Raw genomic sequence first — 14,248 nt, 5'->3', positions numbered from 1 at the left:
GCGCCGAAGACACTCAGAGTGAGAGAGAGGCAGAGAAGAGCCAACGCCAACATGGATGGCAAAGGGAAACCCCCGACACTCTACGAGCTGGGCCTCGACACGGACGACGAGGACAACGTCGCCGAGACAGCCGAAAACTTCACGGTCGTAGAGACCGACAAGAAAAAAGAAGACGAGGTAAGAGAATCGTCGAGCGCAAATCAAAAGACACCTCGAAAACACGAGGGTGACTCGAGAAAAACTGAGTCAAGGTCCACGAAGGGAGCCCCGGCGCCGAAAACTTCGACGTCCAAAGGGGGAACTTCGGACAAAAGGCCAAGCGGATCCTTACAAAAGGACTCCCTGGGGCAGAAAGACGCCGAAAGGCAAGGGTCGTCGAAATCGTCCCATGAAACTGGCCGATCGACGCAGAAAGAACGTTCGACGTCGACGCAAGTTTCATCGAAGAGACCCGCGGTCGACGCCGAAAGCATCTCCGAAATGGAGAAAAAGAAGAGGCGGCTCGAGGCCGAAATGGAGAACATCCTTCAAAGGAAGAAGGAGTTCGACGCCAGGATGAAGGAATTCAAGATTCCAACGAATCCATCGGCGGACGTCGTCGAGGTCGAAGGCGAGTTCGACGCCGAAGGGCTGGCAAGGGATCTCGAGAAGAAGAGGAGCCCTATTATGAGGAGGAAGCCGAGGAAGAAGACCAACAGTCGTTCTACGAATCGGCGGCATCTACCAGCAACGACGTCGAATGGCACGATCTCGACACCGAAAACCCGGAGGAGGCCGTGGACACGTACCCCTCGAGGCCTTCGCCACCCGACGACATCGGGGTATACAATATGGTGGTGAAGAGCGCAGCAATGGCCTTCGGCGTCAAACTCGACGAGGAGAGGCCGAAAGCCGATTTTCTCGTCGAAACACTGCTCCCCATCCAGACTAGGAGTCAGTTCCTCCCCATGCTACAAAGCGTGATGAACCAGGGGAGAGAAGCCTTCAAGGAGCCTGCCACCTGCCGGTCGATCACGCCCAGGACAGAGAAGAAATATAAGCACTCCTCCCTGGACCCACCTTACATCAAGGGTAGCGTCACCGCAGACTCCATCATAGCCTCCACGGCCAGGAGAAGGGCCAACGTTCCAGCAACTTCGGGGCCACCTCCGGATAAGGAGAGCAGGAGGATCGACCTCACAGGCAGAAAGGTCGAGAGGAACGCCGCAATGCACTGGCGCATGGCGAATTCGAATGCACTCCTCAATAGACACCAATACCAACACTGGGATGAGATGGGGGAGCTAGTAAAGCACCTCCCCGAAGAATACCGCCAGAGAGCCTCTCACCTGGTGGATGAAGGCAAGAACATCGCCAACTCCTGTATAAAGACGGCGTTGGATGGGGCAGAGACTTCAGCAAGACTCATGGCCATAGGGGTCACAGAGAGGAGGCATGCATGGCTAAGAATCTCGGGATTCAAACCGGAAGTGCAGAACAACATCCTTGGCACCCCCTTCAACGGAGAGACACTGTTCGGAGCAACGGTGGACGAAAAGCTCACCCAGCTCAAGAAGGAAAACGAGACAGCGAGGTCCATGGGGGCCCTACAGCTGAGGGGAATGAGACGAGGAAATCCCTCGAGGAGACCCTACGGTAGGGGTGGAAGCCAACAGGGGACGTCGCACCAGGCGTTCCAGCAAGGTCAGCAGGGCGAAGGTCACGGACAAAGTCAGCAGAAGCAAAACTGGCAATATCAACCTCGGGGCCAGTCCTTTCGCAGGAGAGGGAACGGACGTGGCCAGAGGAGGAGAGGGGGCGATCAGCCCTCCTCGAAGTGACTCAGCACGCAAGAAGACGCCTACCCTCGTAAGGTCCCCAAGGGTGAGGCGCAAAAAAGTGTCATCAGGGGGAAGAGAAAATTCAAGAGCCTACGAGCATACGTCACCGGTAGGCGGAAGGCTGAGGTTCTACCTTCAGGAGTGGCGGCGTATAACCACAGACAAGTGGATACGGAACATCGTGCAGTACGGATACTGCGTAGACTTGGAAAAAAGACCTCCAAACAGGAAGCCGAAGGGAAGGCAGAGATCGGCCCAAGAACTGGCAATACTCAGAGAAGAAACGCGGAAACTCCTACAAAAGGGAGCCATAGAGACGGTGCCGTTCAGGGAACGCAACAAAGGGGTCTACTCAAACTACTTCGTGGTGCCGAAGGTAGACGGAGACCTCAGACCCATACTGGACCTCCGTTACCTAAACAAGTTCATCAGAACGCAAAGGTTCAAAATGACTTCACTGCAGGAGGTACTGCCACAGATAAGAGAAGGGGACTTCATGGTCACCGTGGACCTCAAGGATGCCTACCTTCACATCCCAATAAACAGAAGGCACAAGGGCCTTCTAAGATTCAACATCGAACAGGAACCCTACCAGTTCACAACCCTGGCCTTCGGATTAAAATCTGCGCCAAGGGTCTTTACGAAATGCCTGTCGGCGGTAGCGGCACACCTACGAAAGCAGGGAATACACGTATACCCCTACTTGGACGACTGGCTGGTCAAGGCAAGCTCACGCGAGAAGTGCGAGAGGCACGCAAAACGCGTAACAGACACCCTCACAAGTCTGGGATTTTCCATCCACTGGGGAAAATCATCGCTGGAACCGGAACAGGTAAAGATTTTCCTGGGGGCAAAGATCAACTCCCTCAACAGTACAGTAGTGCCCAGCGACAGGAGGACAGATGCTCTACTGATGGAGACGCAGCTCTACCAGAAGGGGCGAGCTCTGACAGTGAGGGCGGTGAGCAAGATGATGGGGATGATGGCGTCCTGTATCCAGCTGGTGCCGAATGTACGCCTGCACATGAGACCATTCCAGGAATGGCTGCAACAGCAATGGTCACAAGCAAACGGAAGTTGGGAGGATCTAGTGGTTGTTACGCACGCAGTGCAGGAGGAGATAACTTGGTGGAACAGAGACAACATAACAACGGGGAGAAGCCTGACACCACCAAGCCCAACAATGACCATTACCACGGACGCATCGCAAAAGGGATGGGGAGCGCACATGGACAACCTCAGAGTGAGGGGTCTATGGGCTCCAGCAGACGCGGTCCGCCACATCAACTACCTCGAGTTGAAAACGATACTGTTAGCCCTGAAGGCATTCCAGAGACACCTGTTCGGCCAGAGGGTGTTGGTACAGACAGACAACACCACGGCGATGTTCTACATCAACAAACAAGGGGGGACACAGTCGTTTCCCCTCTCATCCCTAGCTCAGGAGATTTGGAGATGGGCCATACCTCTCAAGATAGATCTACTGGCAATTCACCTACCAGGGAAGGACAATGTGGAGGCAGACTGGCTGAGCAGACAGACCTCAGCATCGCACGAGTGGGAGCTCAATGGCCAGGAAACGGAGAAAATCTTCCAGAGATGGGGGACTCCCACAATAGACCTATTTGCAACACGCCACAATGCAAAATGCCAAAGCTTCGCGTCCAGGCAACCAGATCAGCAATCCAAGGGAAATGCCCTATGGATAAGCTGGTGGAGGACATTTGCCTACGCCTTTCCACCGATACCCCTGTTGCACAGAGTGCTCCACAAGTGCAGAACCAGCAACATGACTCTGATCCTGGTGGCTCCACAGTGGGCAAGGCAGACATGGTTCTCACAGATTCAAGAAATGGCGCAAGGCAATCCGTACAGGTTCGAGAGGAGAAAAGACCTGCTCTCAATGCAAAACGGGGAGGTCCTGCACCCAGAGCCAGAGACCCTCAACCTAGCAGCATGGCTCCTGAAGACCTAGAGTTCGCACACCTAAGGTTACCTCAGAGCACTATGCGAGTGCTACGGGAGGCAAGGAAACCTACTACAAGAAAGTGCTACAGCGCAAAGTGGAAGAGATTCACGGTGTGGTGCAGGAAAAAGGGCCTGCAAAACAGAATGACAAGAGACTCAACTGTGCTGAGGTACCTCACACACCTTCTAAAGAGTAACCTCTGCTCGAGCTCCCTAAGGGTACACCTAGCAGCGATCGTTGCCTACACCAGAGGTGAGAAGGGTGGAAGTTTCTTCACCTCGCAGGTGGTGAAGAGATTCATGGAGGGAGCCAAAAGAATGGCACCCCCGAAAAGGTTGCCGCCGCCGGCATGGAATTTAAACGTGGTTCTGACGGAGCTCATGAAGGCGCCGTTTGAACCCATTCACAAGGCCACTCTACAAATGTTGACGATGAAAACTGCCTTTCTAGTGGCCATAACCTCACTACGCAGGGTGAGCGAGCTTCAAGCACTAACGCTACAGGAGCCCTACATTCAAATTCACAAAGACAGGGTAGTCCTGAGGACGGACCCACACTTCATGCCCAAGGTAGTGTTGGCGTTCCACATGAATCAGAGTATCCAGATACCGAGTTTCTTCCAAAACCCGACTACAAACGCAGAAAAGGCCCTGCACACCCTCGATGCCAGAAGAGCGGTGATGCACTACATTGAAAGAACCAAGGAACTCAGGAAGTCGAAGCAGCTGTTTGTGTCCTTTGCTACTAGCTTCATGGGTAGACCAGTGACCAAGGGCACAATCGCTAGGTGGATTGCCCTCACTATTCAATTCTGTCACAAACAGGCTGGACAGGAGCTAACGGAGGGGCCCCAAGCTCACTCCACAAGGAAGAAGGGGGCCACAGTTGCCTTCCTGGCAAACACGCCCATCCAAGACATTTGTCTCGCAGCAACTTGGGCATCTGTGCACACGTTCACAAAGCACTACTGCGTGGACATTCAAATGAATAAGGAAGCACAGGTCGGACAGAAGGTGCTACAACACATTTTCAACGACCAGCGATCATCTTCCACCCAGCCACCACAAAAATAGGAAAACCGCTACAAAGTCTATGCACAGCATAGTGAATCCAGAAAGATTCACGCTGCAAAACGAAAAGTTTCTTACCTGTCGGTGTAGTTTTGCAGCTTGAAGATCTTTCTGGATTCACTAGCGAACCCACCCACCTCCGCCAGGAAGATGAGGCTGGAGGAAGAGGGGGTGAAATGGATAGGATCAAAGAAGTGGAAACGTACAGAAATATGGACAAAAGGATTAATCAATCGCCTAGGGTTAAAAAAAAAAAAAAAACAGGGAAAAAAGAACCCGAAGATGGCGCCCCAAAGGTGGGACTTCCGCAGGAAGCACGACGACGTCACGGGAGGTGCACCAAATGGTGGACGTCGACGCCCACCTGGGCTACAAAAAAAAAAAACAAAGAAAAGACTACGAATCCGGACCCAACCACAAGATCGCGGAATAATGCACAGCATAGTGAATCCAGAAAGATCTTCAAGCTGCAAAACTACACCGACAGGTAAGAAACTTTTCGTTACTCCCTATACTTTCTAAACCTCAGAAAAGGCGGCTCCCTACGGCCTAAATTAGATTTCAGGACCTTAAATCATTGCATACTATCAGAACGCTTCTACATGCTCACTCTTCAAGACCCAATCCTACTACTTCAGATAGGCGACTTTATGTAAGCCCTAGACTAGACTTAAAGGACACGTATCCACATTCCAATCCACCCAGCTCATAGCAAATACCTCAGATTTGTTATAGTTGGAAAGAATTGTCAGTTTAAAGTTCTTCCATCCGAAGTCACAACCGCACCAAGGATGTTCACCAAATGTCTAGCAGTAATAGCAGCACATCTGCGCAGACCAACTGGCTAGTCAAAGCCAGTACACCTCTCCTGTGTCAACAACACACTCCAACTACTGTCCATCTTCTACATCAACTAGGATTTTCTGTCAACATAGAGAAATCACAACTTCAACATTCACTGATTCAGCCTTATCTGGGGGGGGGCATGCTCAGCACAAACTTAGGGTTTGCCTACCCAAATATGCCTAGGATTCAAAACATCCAAATACTGCTACTGCAGTTTCAACCCAGGCACCACATAACAGTCAAAACAGTTATGAGACTAAAGCATGATGGCATCTTGCGTAGCCATAGTACCACATACTCATCTATATATGCAACCGCTGCAAGAATGTCTGGTGCGCCAATGGTCGGCTACATGATCTAGTGTTGGTGGACAGCAGCACTCGCTCTCTGCACTGGTGGAATACAAAATTAGTCAAAAGCGCAGCCATTCCTCGACCCTTTAAGCTCCCAGTTCTGTCAGTAATCATCACAACAGACTCATCCTTAAGTGGTTGGGAAGCGCCCATACAAGATCCCACAGTGTGTGGTCTCTGATACAAACGTCTAGCGTTTTAATACCTAAATCTTCCACAAGAAGGTATGACCATTCTTTTTTTTTTTTTTTTTTTTTTTTTTTTTTTTTTGTTGAAAAACCTTTATTGACATTTCAATCATTAACAAGTATGGGCCTACAACCCCCCGGGGCCGGCCGCTAAGCAATCAGAGCAATAAGAGCCAATGTAAACACAGGCGGCACCTCGGAGAGCAGAATCTTCATTCCAATATAGTCCGGCCAGTGAGCCACGCAGGTAGGACACCAGGAGAAAAAGGGTTTTTCATTTTATAATGAAACAACAGTAGGATCAGGTGCCAAACAATTTCCCAACAACGATAAGGGGCAAGAATAATAGACGTAAGCAATAAGCAGCAATCTATTGGATCAATGGCGCAGACACGGGAAATTCCGGATGGGGAAGAATATCAAAAACAGTTGCGCCTGCAGGCCCCGGTACCTAACGCCCAGAGAACACCCCGGAAACTGTGGCACACATGAAGAGGCGACGATTCACAACAAAGGAGGTGTACCGCGCTGATCCCAGAAAAGAAAAAACAAGAAGAAGCGGAGAAGAAAAAGGAGGCCATGGAAAAAGAGATAAAGACTAAAGAGTCCCCTCCCCCAACCCCCCACCCTGCACCTCTGCAAATGAGTATGGCCCCCCCCCCCCCAGCAGTGTGCCTGTCGCCCTGGAACTAGACCCGAAATATAGAAGAAACAAGGAAAAAGGAGTAAGAAAGAACCCCACCAGACGGGGGGGTGGAGAAAGTATAATAAACTGGAGGAGGGCCTTCAAAACATACCCCCGGCTTCTCCCTCCCGCACGGTGAAGTCTCCCCACAGCAAACAATAAGCAGCACCAAATCGACCATATCAAAAAAAAAAAAAGGGGGGAATGAGGAGCATAATGCACCAACTATGCTAATAACCGTGAGAGTACGCAACCATGAGTCCGCCCGTCTACTGGATGACCACCCCCGAAGGATCAGCCTCATCCTTGACCACTCTTTGCAATTCTGCCCATGCCTACCCCTCGACCCAGCACCATGTCCGATGTTCCAGGGTAAAGGAGTGTCCAAAAACAACCGGGAAGCGACGCACACAGGTGGGGTGGAAGTCCCTGAGTACCAACACAGTCCGCATCATGGAGGGACGCCTTTCCCAGTGCTGCCCCAGGATCCGCACTGCACACAAGGTCCAGGAAGGGTGAATCAGCCAAAGTAGGCAAACGTTGCTGGAGTTGTCCCTGGGTCGCCGGAGGCCGTGCACGGGACAAGGCCACCACCTTCCACTCAGGTCCAATACCTCCGGAACAGATCAAACCCTCAGTTAGCCGATCACACGGTAGCATACTGTCCGGAGTGTCCGGCTGTGCACTAATCGCAGGGGTGGCCGCGACATTATCCTCCTGTGTGCAGTGTGGGAAGCCCCTGTGTACCTGTGGACCAGCATGCCGCCACTGTCCCAACGCTGATGCCACACCATCGAGCTTACTCCCCAAAACCCCGGCGCCACGAGCCAAGGAGAAATGAAGGGCACCAAGGGCCTCTAGGAGGTCGCCATACCCCAGCACAGCTCTCTGCGATCGCTCCGCCACACTCCCAAAAGTCACACACTCCCAATCCTGCTGCGACCCTGTGGACAGGATGGTAGGCTGCATAGCAACAAGATGGCCGCCGGGAAGGCCCGACTCGTATTGGAGCCGGGACCCAGGGACAAGCACCTCGAGGTCCACGTCGCTGAAGACAGGGGTCCGGGGGCAGGCACAAATTCAGCCGTTGCGTGGTCACGGGCAACAGTCGTCCCCGCCACGGACCAGCTCCCGCGAAAAGCCGGGAGCAGCCCGCCAGGATCAGGGCGAGCTAGGGGCGGCGTCCGGGCAGCTCACCGTCAAAGGCAGGGGCAAGCACCGAAGAATCTGAGAGTTGCACCCCCGGGCATGTCCTCGGTCCGCTACGCTTAGCAGTGGGAGCGCCTACGTCAAAATGCAGGCCGAGGGCAGTACCGCTCCGGTGGACCGACTCCACCCAGTCACCACAGGCCGCTATTGTTAAACTGCCACCCGGCCAAGGCGTCCACTCGAGGTCCCGGCTCCGGGGCTGCACGGGCCGCAAAGTTCAACTGCAGATTTCTCCGGCGGTACGGCAGCCAGAAACCTCTGAGTCACACGATCGGTTGCCGCTCTCATTCACAAACACGATCTCATAGCGCAGACTGAGGATCTCGTGCAGGATATCCGTGCGGGATGCGGAGGTTCACGGAGCCGGGAATCTACGCTGCCGTCCCGGTCGCCATCTTGGCTCCTCCCCGGTATGACCATTCTTAAACAAGCCCGTAGGCTTGGGAGAAAGTGTTTCTGAGGTAAGTACATGAGTTAAGAGTGGGAGTTTTGGTGGTTAGGACCAAGGTTCCCCAAGGTCTAGATGGGCACTCGAGTTGCACCACCAGCGGCACTGGGGCGGCCGGGTGAAGAGTGCAGGGGCTCATTGTTAGCCAATGGGGCTAAGGGTGCCTTCGGTTATGGGCTGCTGACGATCAGGCCACTCGGGTGTGGGAGCAAAGCTCCTGGGGTTAAGGTCCGCACTGCAGAGGCCAACTACCAGCACAGGAGCTTTACCACCAGCAACCATGGGGCGGCCGGGTGCGGGGTGCCACAAAGACGTCGGCGACCCTGTGCTTTTAAATGGAGACCTTCGGTTCGGAGAAGTTGTTGCAAGCTCGGGCAGGGAGCCTTTCTGAAGACTGCCACCTGCTGGAGAGAGAAGTTGGAATCTTGGGGGATGCCTGGACACCATTGGTTGGGCCTCCGAAGGTCGTGGGGTGTAGGGTGCAGGGGTGTCGTTTGGCTTTCTTACCAGTCTGGTCATGGGGACCCTTCAGGTTAAGGCTGCAGGTGTCATCTTGATGATTGAGGGGGGTCGAGGATCACCAGATCCCAGGTTAGGATCGCTGGGGAGGCCTCCTTGTGGTGTTGAGCCACTTGGGCCGTGGGTATCTGGTGCCGAGTCCCCTGAATCCGGATTCTGGTTTTGGAGTCTATGTTGAGCAAATCCGGTCCTTACGGGAGACTTTAGAGTCTGTAAGGTGAGTGCAGGGCAGGTCCTCTAGGCTCTTGGGGGCTGCTGGACACGCAGTTTTCTTCGCTGTAGGCAGGTCGGAGTCGAGACCAGCCAGTAGGGCTGGGGCCAAAGCAGTAGGTGTCCTCTTATTCCTGGGTCAGCATAGATGTTTGATCATTGTTGCCGCCTCAGATTCGAGGAAGAAAGGTTCCGGGTTGCCCCTAAATGCTAGATTTAGGTGCGTTGAAAGGGGTGTGCAGTTCGGAACCAATGGGTCCCTTCTTTGGGGTGGGTACACCCCCTATTATGCATCCAGTGGGAGGAGGGCATGATCCTCTCTCTAATTTTCTGGGTCCCCAAGGGGTAGGGTTTGCAAAGGTGGGCATACCTCTTCTGCATTGTTTTTCTTGCCAATTCTCCAGCCTAAAGTGGAGGCAGAACCGGTGGGAGCCAGTTGCTGGGGGCAGCAAAAGGCGGGGACAGCTCACAAAGGCGTCAGGCATTTGAAGCTTCCCCTTCGTGGATTCAGCCCATCCTGGAAGAGGAGACATGACCCATGTGCCCAGGATGGGATTTGTTTCTGGACCTAGAGTGGAGGCTCTCTACCCATGGTTCCAGAATGATGGATTTAACCCAGATCCTTGTGACTGGGGGTGAATGTTTGCATTGTCTTGCATTCCGTCCATCAATTGGTTCTTTTGAATCCAAATAGTTAGCAGTGAACATTTCAGAAGGGGGGGGGGGGTGGGGTGGGGTGGTTGTGGTTGTGGTTGTGGTTGTGGTTGTGGTTGTGGTTGTGGTTGTGGTTGTGGTTGTGGTTGTGGTTGTGGTTGTGGTTGTGTGTGTGTGTGTGTGTGTGTGTGTGTGTGTGTGTGTGTGTGTGTGTGTACTTCATACTAACAGATGATGTAGAAGTGGTTGCTGCTCTGCAAGTCTGTTGAATGGGAACACCAGCAAAGAGCTGTTGAGGTGTATACACCTCTGGTAGATTGGGCCTGGACTTTAGCTGGTGGTTTTCCTGCTTGCCGATGGCAAAATTGATGCCTGAAGCAAACCATCTTGCTATAGTCTGTTTAGAATCTGGAAACTCCTTCCGGAAGTCTGCCGTGCCAAAAACAATTTATAAAGCTGATGCTCGTGCTCTTTACCATTCTAAGAGGCGTCACTTTACCATGTTACTCGAAAGAGTTCTTTGAAGAAAAAACAGTTGCACACATCTGAGCCTTACGCCAGATGGCAGGAGTATATAAACCATGTGAATCTGTAGCACCTCATGCCACAATCAAATGCTTACAGGGAGAGTAACATAATCCTTCTGCAATAGCATTATTGGTAATTACTATTTTATATTCTGGAAATTCTGAAGTGTAGCAATGCTTTCGTTGCAGGGCCCAAGTGCAAGTGCATATGTAACCTACATTCGTTCAGAAGATGCACTGCGAGCCATACAGTGTGTCAACAACGTAGTGGTGGATGGCAGAACGCTAAAGGTAGGCCTACACTGTATTTCTTCAAATTGTGGGAATGTTGCTGCCATATATGTTAGGTTCGCTATGAAAGTCTTTAAAATATTTGCAATTTTTTGTCCTTTTCGGAAGGGGAAGGTATTAGTGTGCCCATATGTATTATTTAAAAAAAAAAAAAAAAAAGATTGCAAATTATTTTCTCATTCTTCAGCAGCTTGGATAATACTTGGCCATAGATGCTTGATGATTTGAAACTAGGACTTTCTGGGAAAGGATTGCAGATTTCTTTTTTTTATTATCACAAGTAATCATTATTTCCAGTTTGTGGGTGTAGCAGACATTTTTTGGGCCTCCTCTTGTTGGAGCAGTGATTCTGCTTTACAAGTAGTTTCTAGTGCTGTTTACTTCCTCCTGCCTGGAAAAATGGGAGTGGTGTACATTAGCTCCGAAATTGTTTAAAAAAAAAAAAAAATCAATAAGTATCCAGTTTAATTGTACTATTGTACCTTATAACTTTTGATAAGAAATAAATACAGTTTTAGTGTTGCATATGTACTCGCAAAGAAGTCTTCCAGGAAATGTTGCTACACAAAGTCTAGTGTGAGACCTCCTTGTTTTGAAAGATTTGAATGTATAAAGTGTTCCACAAAATGGAGCAGAAAGTACACACAACCTAAACAAATGTGATATCAACAAAAGCTGTTGGGGGTGTGAAATATGAGCCAGTCGACTTTAATGATTAAGTGGCTTCGTTATGCTCCAAAAACCAATTCAGTCATGATTATACCATATACAGAGCCCGCTACCTACACTGCTGCTGGATCAGGAAGCGCACAGGGATAGCTCTGAAATCTTCAAAGATCTGCAGAGAAGAGAAAGAAAACGGCACCCAAAACGCACCGAAAATCACAAAGGCCAGTTGCAACATCGAAGTCTGGGAGAATAACCCCCCTCTATCCCATCACGGAGGGGGACTGAGCTGCTGAAGGACACATGGCTGAAGAATACAGAGGAGAGGGACAGATGAGGGATATGGAGAACGCCCGTATTAAATTGTGCCCAAACTGCCACAGCATGTTTGTGCAGAGAAACCCACACAAGGTCTGTAACCTGTCTTTTCCCACGGACCACAGCGCTAAAGACTACGAAGCCTGCATCAACTCTCAAAACCAGATGGAAGGTGTGTTGATGCACATCACGCTATGGCCGATATCCACAGACCACAATAATCGATAATGGATCTGGTTCCTCCAGCGATGATAAAGAAAATGTTAACGCTGAGCTGGCACAGTGGGGAGACTGGGACGCCGAAGGGTGCGTTGTTAAAATTGGTAAGAATAGAAGCCATTAAGAAAGCGGCAAGTGATGCTGCAGTATAAGGTAACAATAGCCTCTTCTGGGTCGACGTCGAAACTCTTGGAGAGGAAAGGTCGGCACAAACGCAAGGAGTTGCACGGGTCCCAACCAAAGTACACCGATGGGTGCCAGCCTTCGAGACAACCCTCGATGCCGATAGGCACAAACGTTTAGAAGGAAGAGTCAAAGGACACAAAGCAGTTTGTCCCCAAGAGGAAGCGCTCAATTGTTGTCAAAATAAAAAGGACGCCGACCCGACGCCGAAATGGCAGCACTCCTTTAATGGACGGAGGAGTTTGACGACTCCCTCAAGACATTTCGTATCTCAACAAAACCGTAGGAGCAGAGTGTGAGAAAGTGCTCTCTTTCTTGCATGGTATGCTCCACTTTTTGCTGAATTGCTCATGTACTTTGGCAGGAGCCCAGGGCCTGTGTTTCTTCCCTAAAACTGCATTGAAGCCTAAACGGCATCTCTGGTCACATGTCAGCCCCTGATAAATGGTACCATAGGTACCCAGTGCACTGTGACCAGAGAAGGCCCCTAAGGGCTACAGCACTTATTGTGCCACCCTTAGAGGCACTGTACCCTGACACACACACACACACACACACACACAGCCCTTTGAAGGATGAGTGTCTGGGTGCAGAACAAAACAAAGACGACATGGCACACATCCCTGTGTGCCATGCCCACAAACCACTGCCCTAGCATACATCAGTCACCCCTCTAGCTGGGTGCCCTATGCCAGTGGTGAGGGTACAGGTGCTTGAGCCCTGTACCCCTACAGTACCCAGGTCCATTCCTGGGCCCTGTAAGTGAAGTGCTGCCATTAAGAGTAAATGGTGCTGGGAGGTTGTCATTACGAACTCCACAGCACCATAATGGCTACACTGAAGACTGTGAAGTTTGGTATCCAGCTTCTCAGCACATTAAACCCACACAGATGCCATTGTGGGATTTAATGTAAAATGCACCACAGAGGATGCCCCCTGAAAAACGACCAACTACCTGTGACCTGACTGAGTGGCTACGCAGGATGCCACCACCCGACATGTTTCTGGACCCCTGGGTCGAGAGCCTGCTGCTCTCTGGGCCTGAAACAATGCACATCCTGGGGCGAGGTGCCAAGCCTCCTCCCCCCAGGATGGGCAGGGTTCACGAAGGAGAAGCTTCAATGGCATGCCGCCTTTATGAACCTCTCCAGACCATTTGCCGGCAGGAAAAACAAAGTGAGGAAGAGAGGTGTGCCCACCTCTGCCAACTCCACCCCGAAGGTGGGGGAGGCTAGGTGAAGCACAACCTCGAGTCCCCGCCATCTTGAGGATGAGGGGGGGGACCCTGCCAACCAGGGACAGGCTCCTGCCCCCCTCCCACTGGAGAGTGGCAGAATAGGGGGTGCACCCACCCCATGGAATGGACCCATTGGTCCCTGCCCTTTACCTACCTGTAACGCCCCTAAATTTAGTATTAGGGGCACCCTGAACCTTCCTTCCTCAGATCCAGCAACAACCAGAAAAGGACGAGAAGCTATGCAGAGCTAACAAGAGGACGACGCCCACTGACTTGACCATAGCCCTACAGGCCTGTCTCCCCTCAAACCTGCTCCGGCGAAACCCCGGTGTGTCCAGCGGCCAGCAACCTCAAAAACCCTGGAGGACCTGCCTGCATTTACTTTCCAAGCTGCTTCTCCTGTGAACACCGGACGTGTTTGAACTGCAGCTTCTGGTGCCAGCCAGAAACCGCGAATCCAGCACACTCTGCAGCCGCCGAGCCCGGCCTGTGTTTGAGTGAACAAGCACCACGAGGAGGTCCCCCGGCGATCCTGACACGAGATCCGGGGACCCCCTGACCTGCCTCAAGCCTCCAGACTCCTCAATCCAGGAGACCCCTCCCCCCCCCCCCCCCCCACACACACACACCGCCATCAGAGCGGGTAAGAAAATCCGACGTCCAAAGGCACCCCTGCACCAGTCGCCCCACGGCCTTGTGTGCCCAACCCAGTGGTGTCTAACCATCCATCTACATCCCAACTTACCCCTCGAAGTGGTGGTCACTCCTGGAAGATCTTCGTCCCCGAGCCTGCAGTGTTTTTGTCCTGGAGAATCTCCACTGAATTCAACAGGGCA

At 51.9% G+C, this 14,248-nt stretch overlaps 1 protein-coding gene across 6 annotated transcripts in view; it reads left to right on the top strand.

The window, feature by feature from the left end:
* Positions 1–14,248, top strand: part of CNOT4 (CCR4-NOT transcription complex subunit 4) — a 753,420-nt gene that overhangs the window by 178,469 nt on the left and 560,703 nt on the right. For all 6 annotated transcript variants that reach the window (XM_085651989.1, XM_085651993.1, XM_085651992.1 and 3 more), the window contains exon 5: positions 10,688–10,789. In XM_085651989.1, coding sequence (XP_085508115.1) covers positions 10,688–10,789 — 102 coding nt within the window. The remainder of the gene's footprint in view (positions 1–10,687; positions 10,790–14,248) is intronic.

This window comes from Triturus cristatus, chromosome 4_1 (genome assembly GCF_964204655.1).
Source record: "Triturus cristatus chromosome 4_1, aTriCri1.1, whole genome shotgun sequence".
Lineage (NCBI taxonomy): Eukaryota > Metazoa > Chordata > Amphibia > Caudata > Salamandridae > Triturus > Triturus cristatus.
This window is presented reverse-complemented; position numbering and strand designations above follow the sequence as displayed.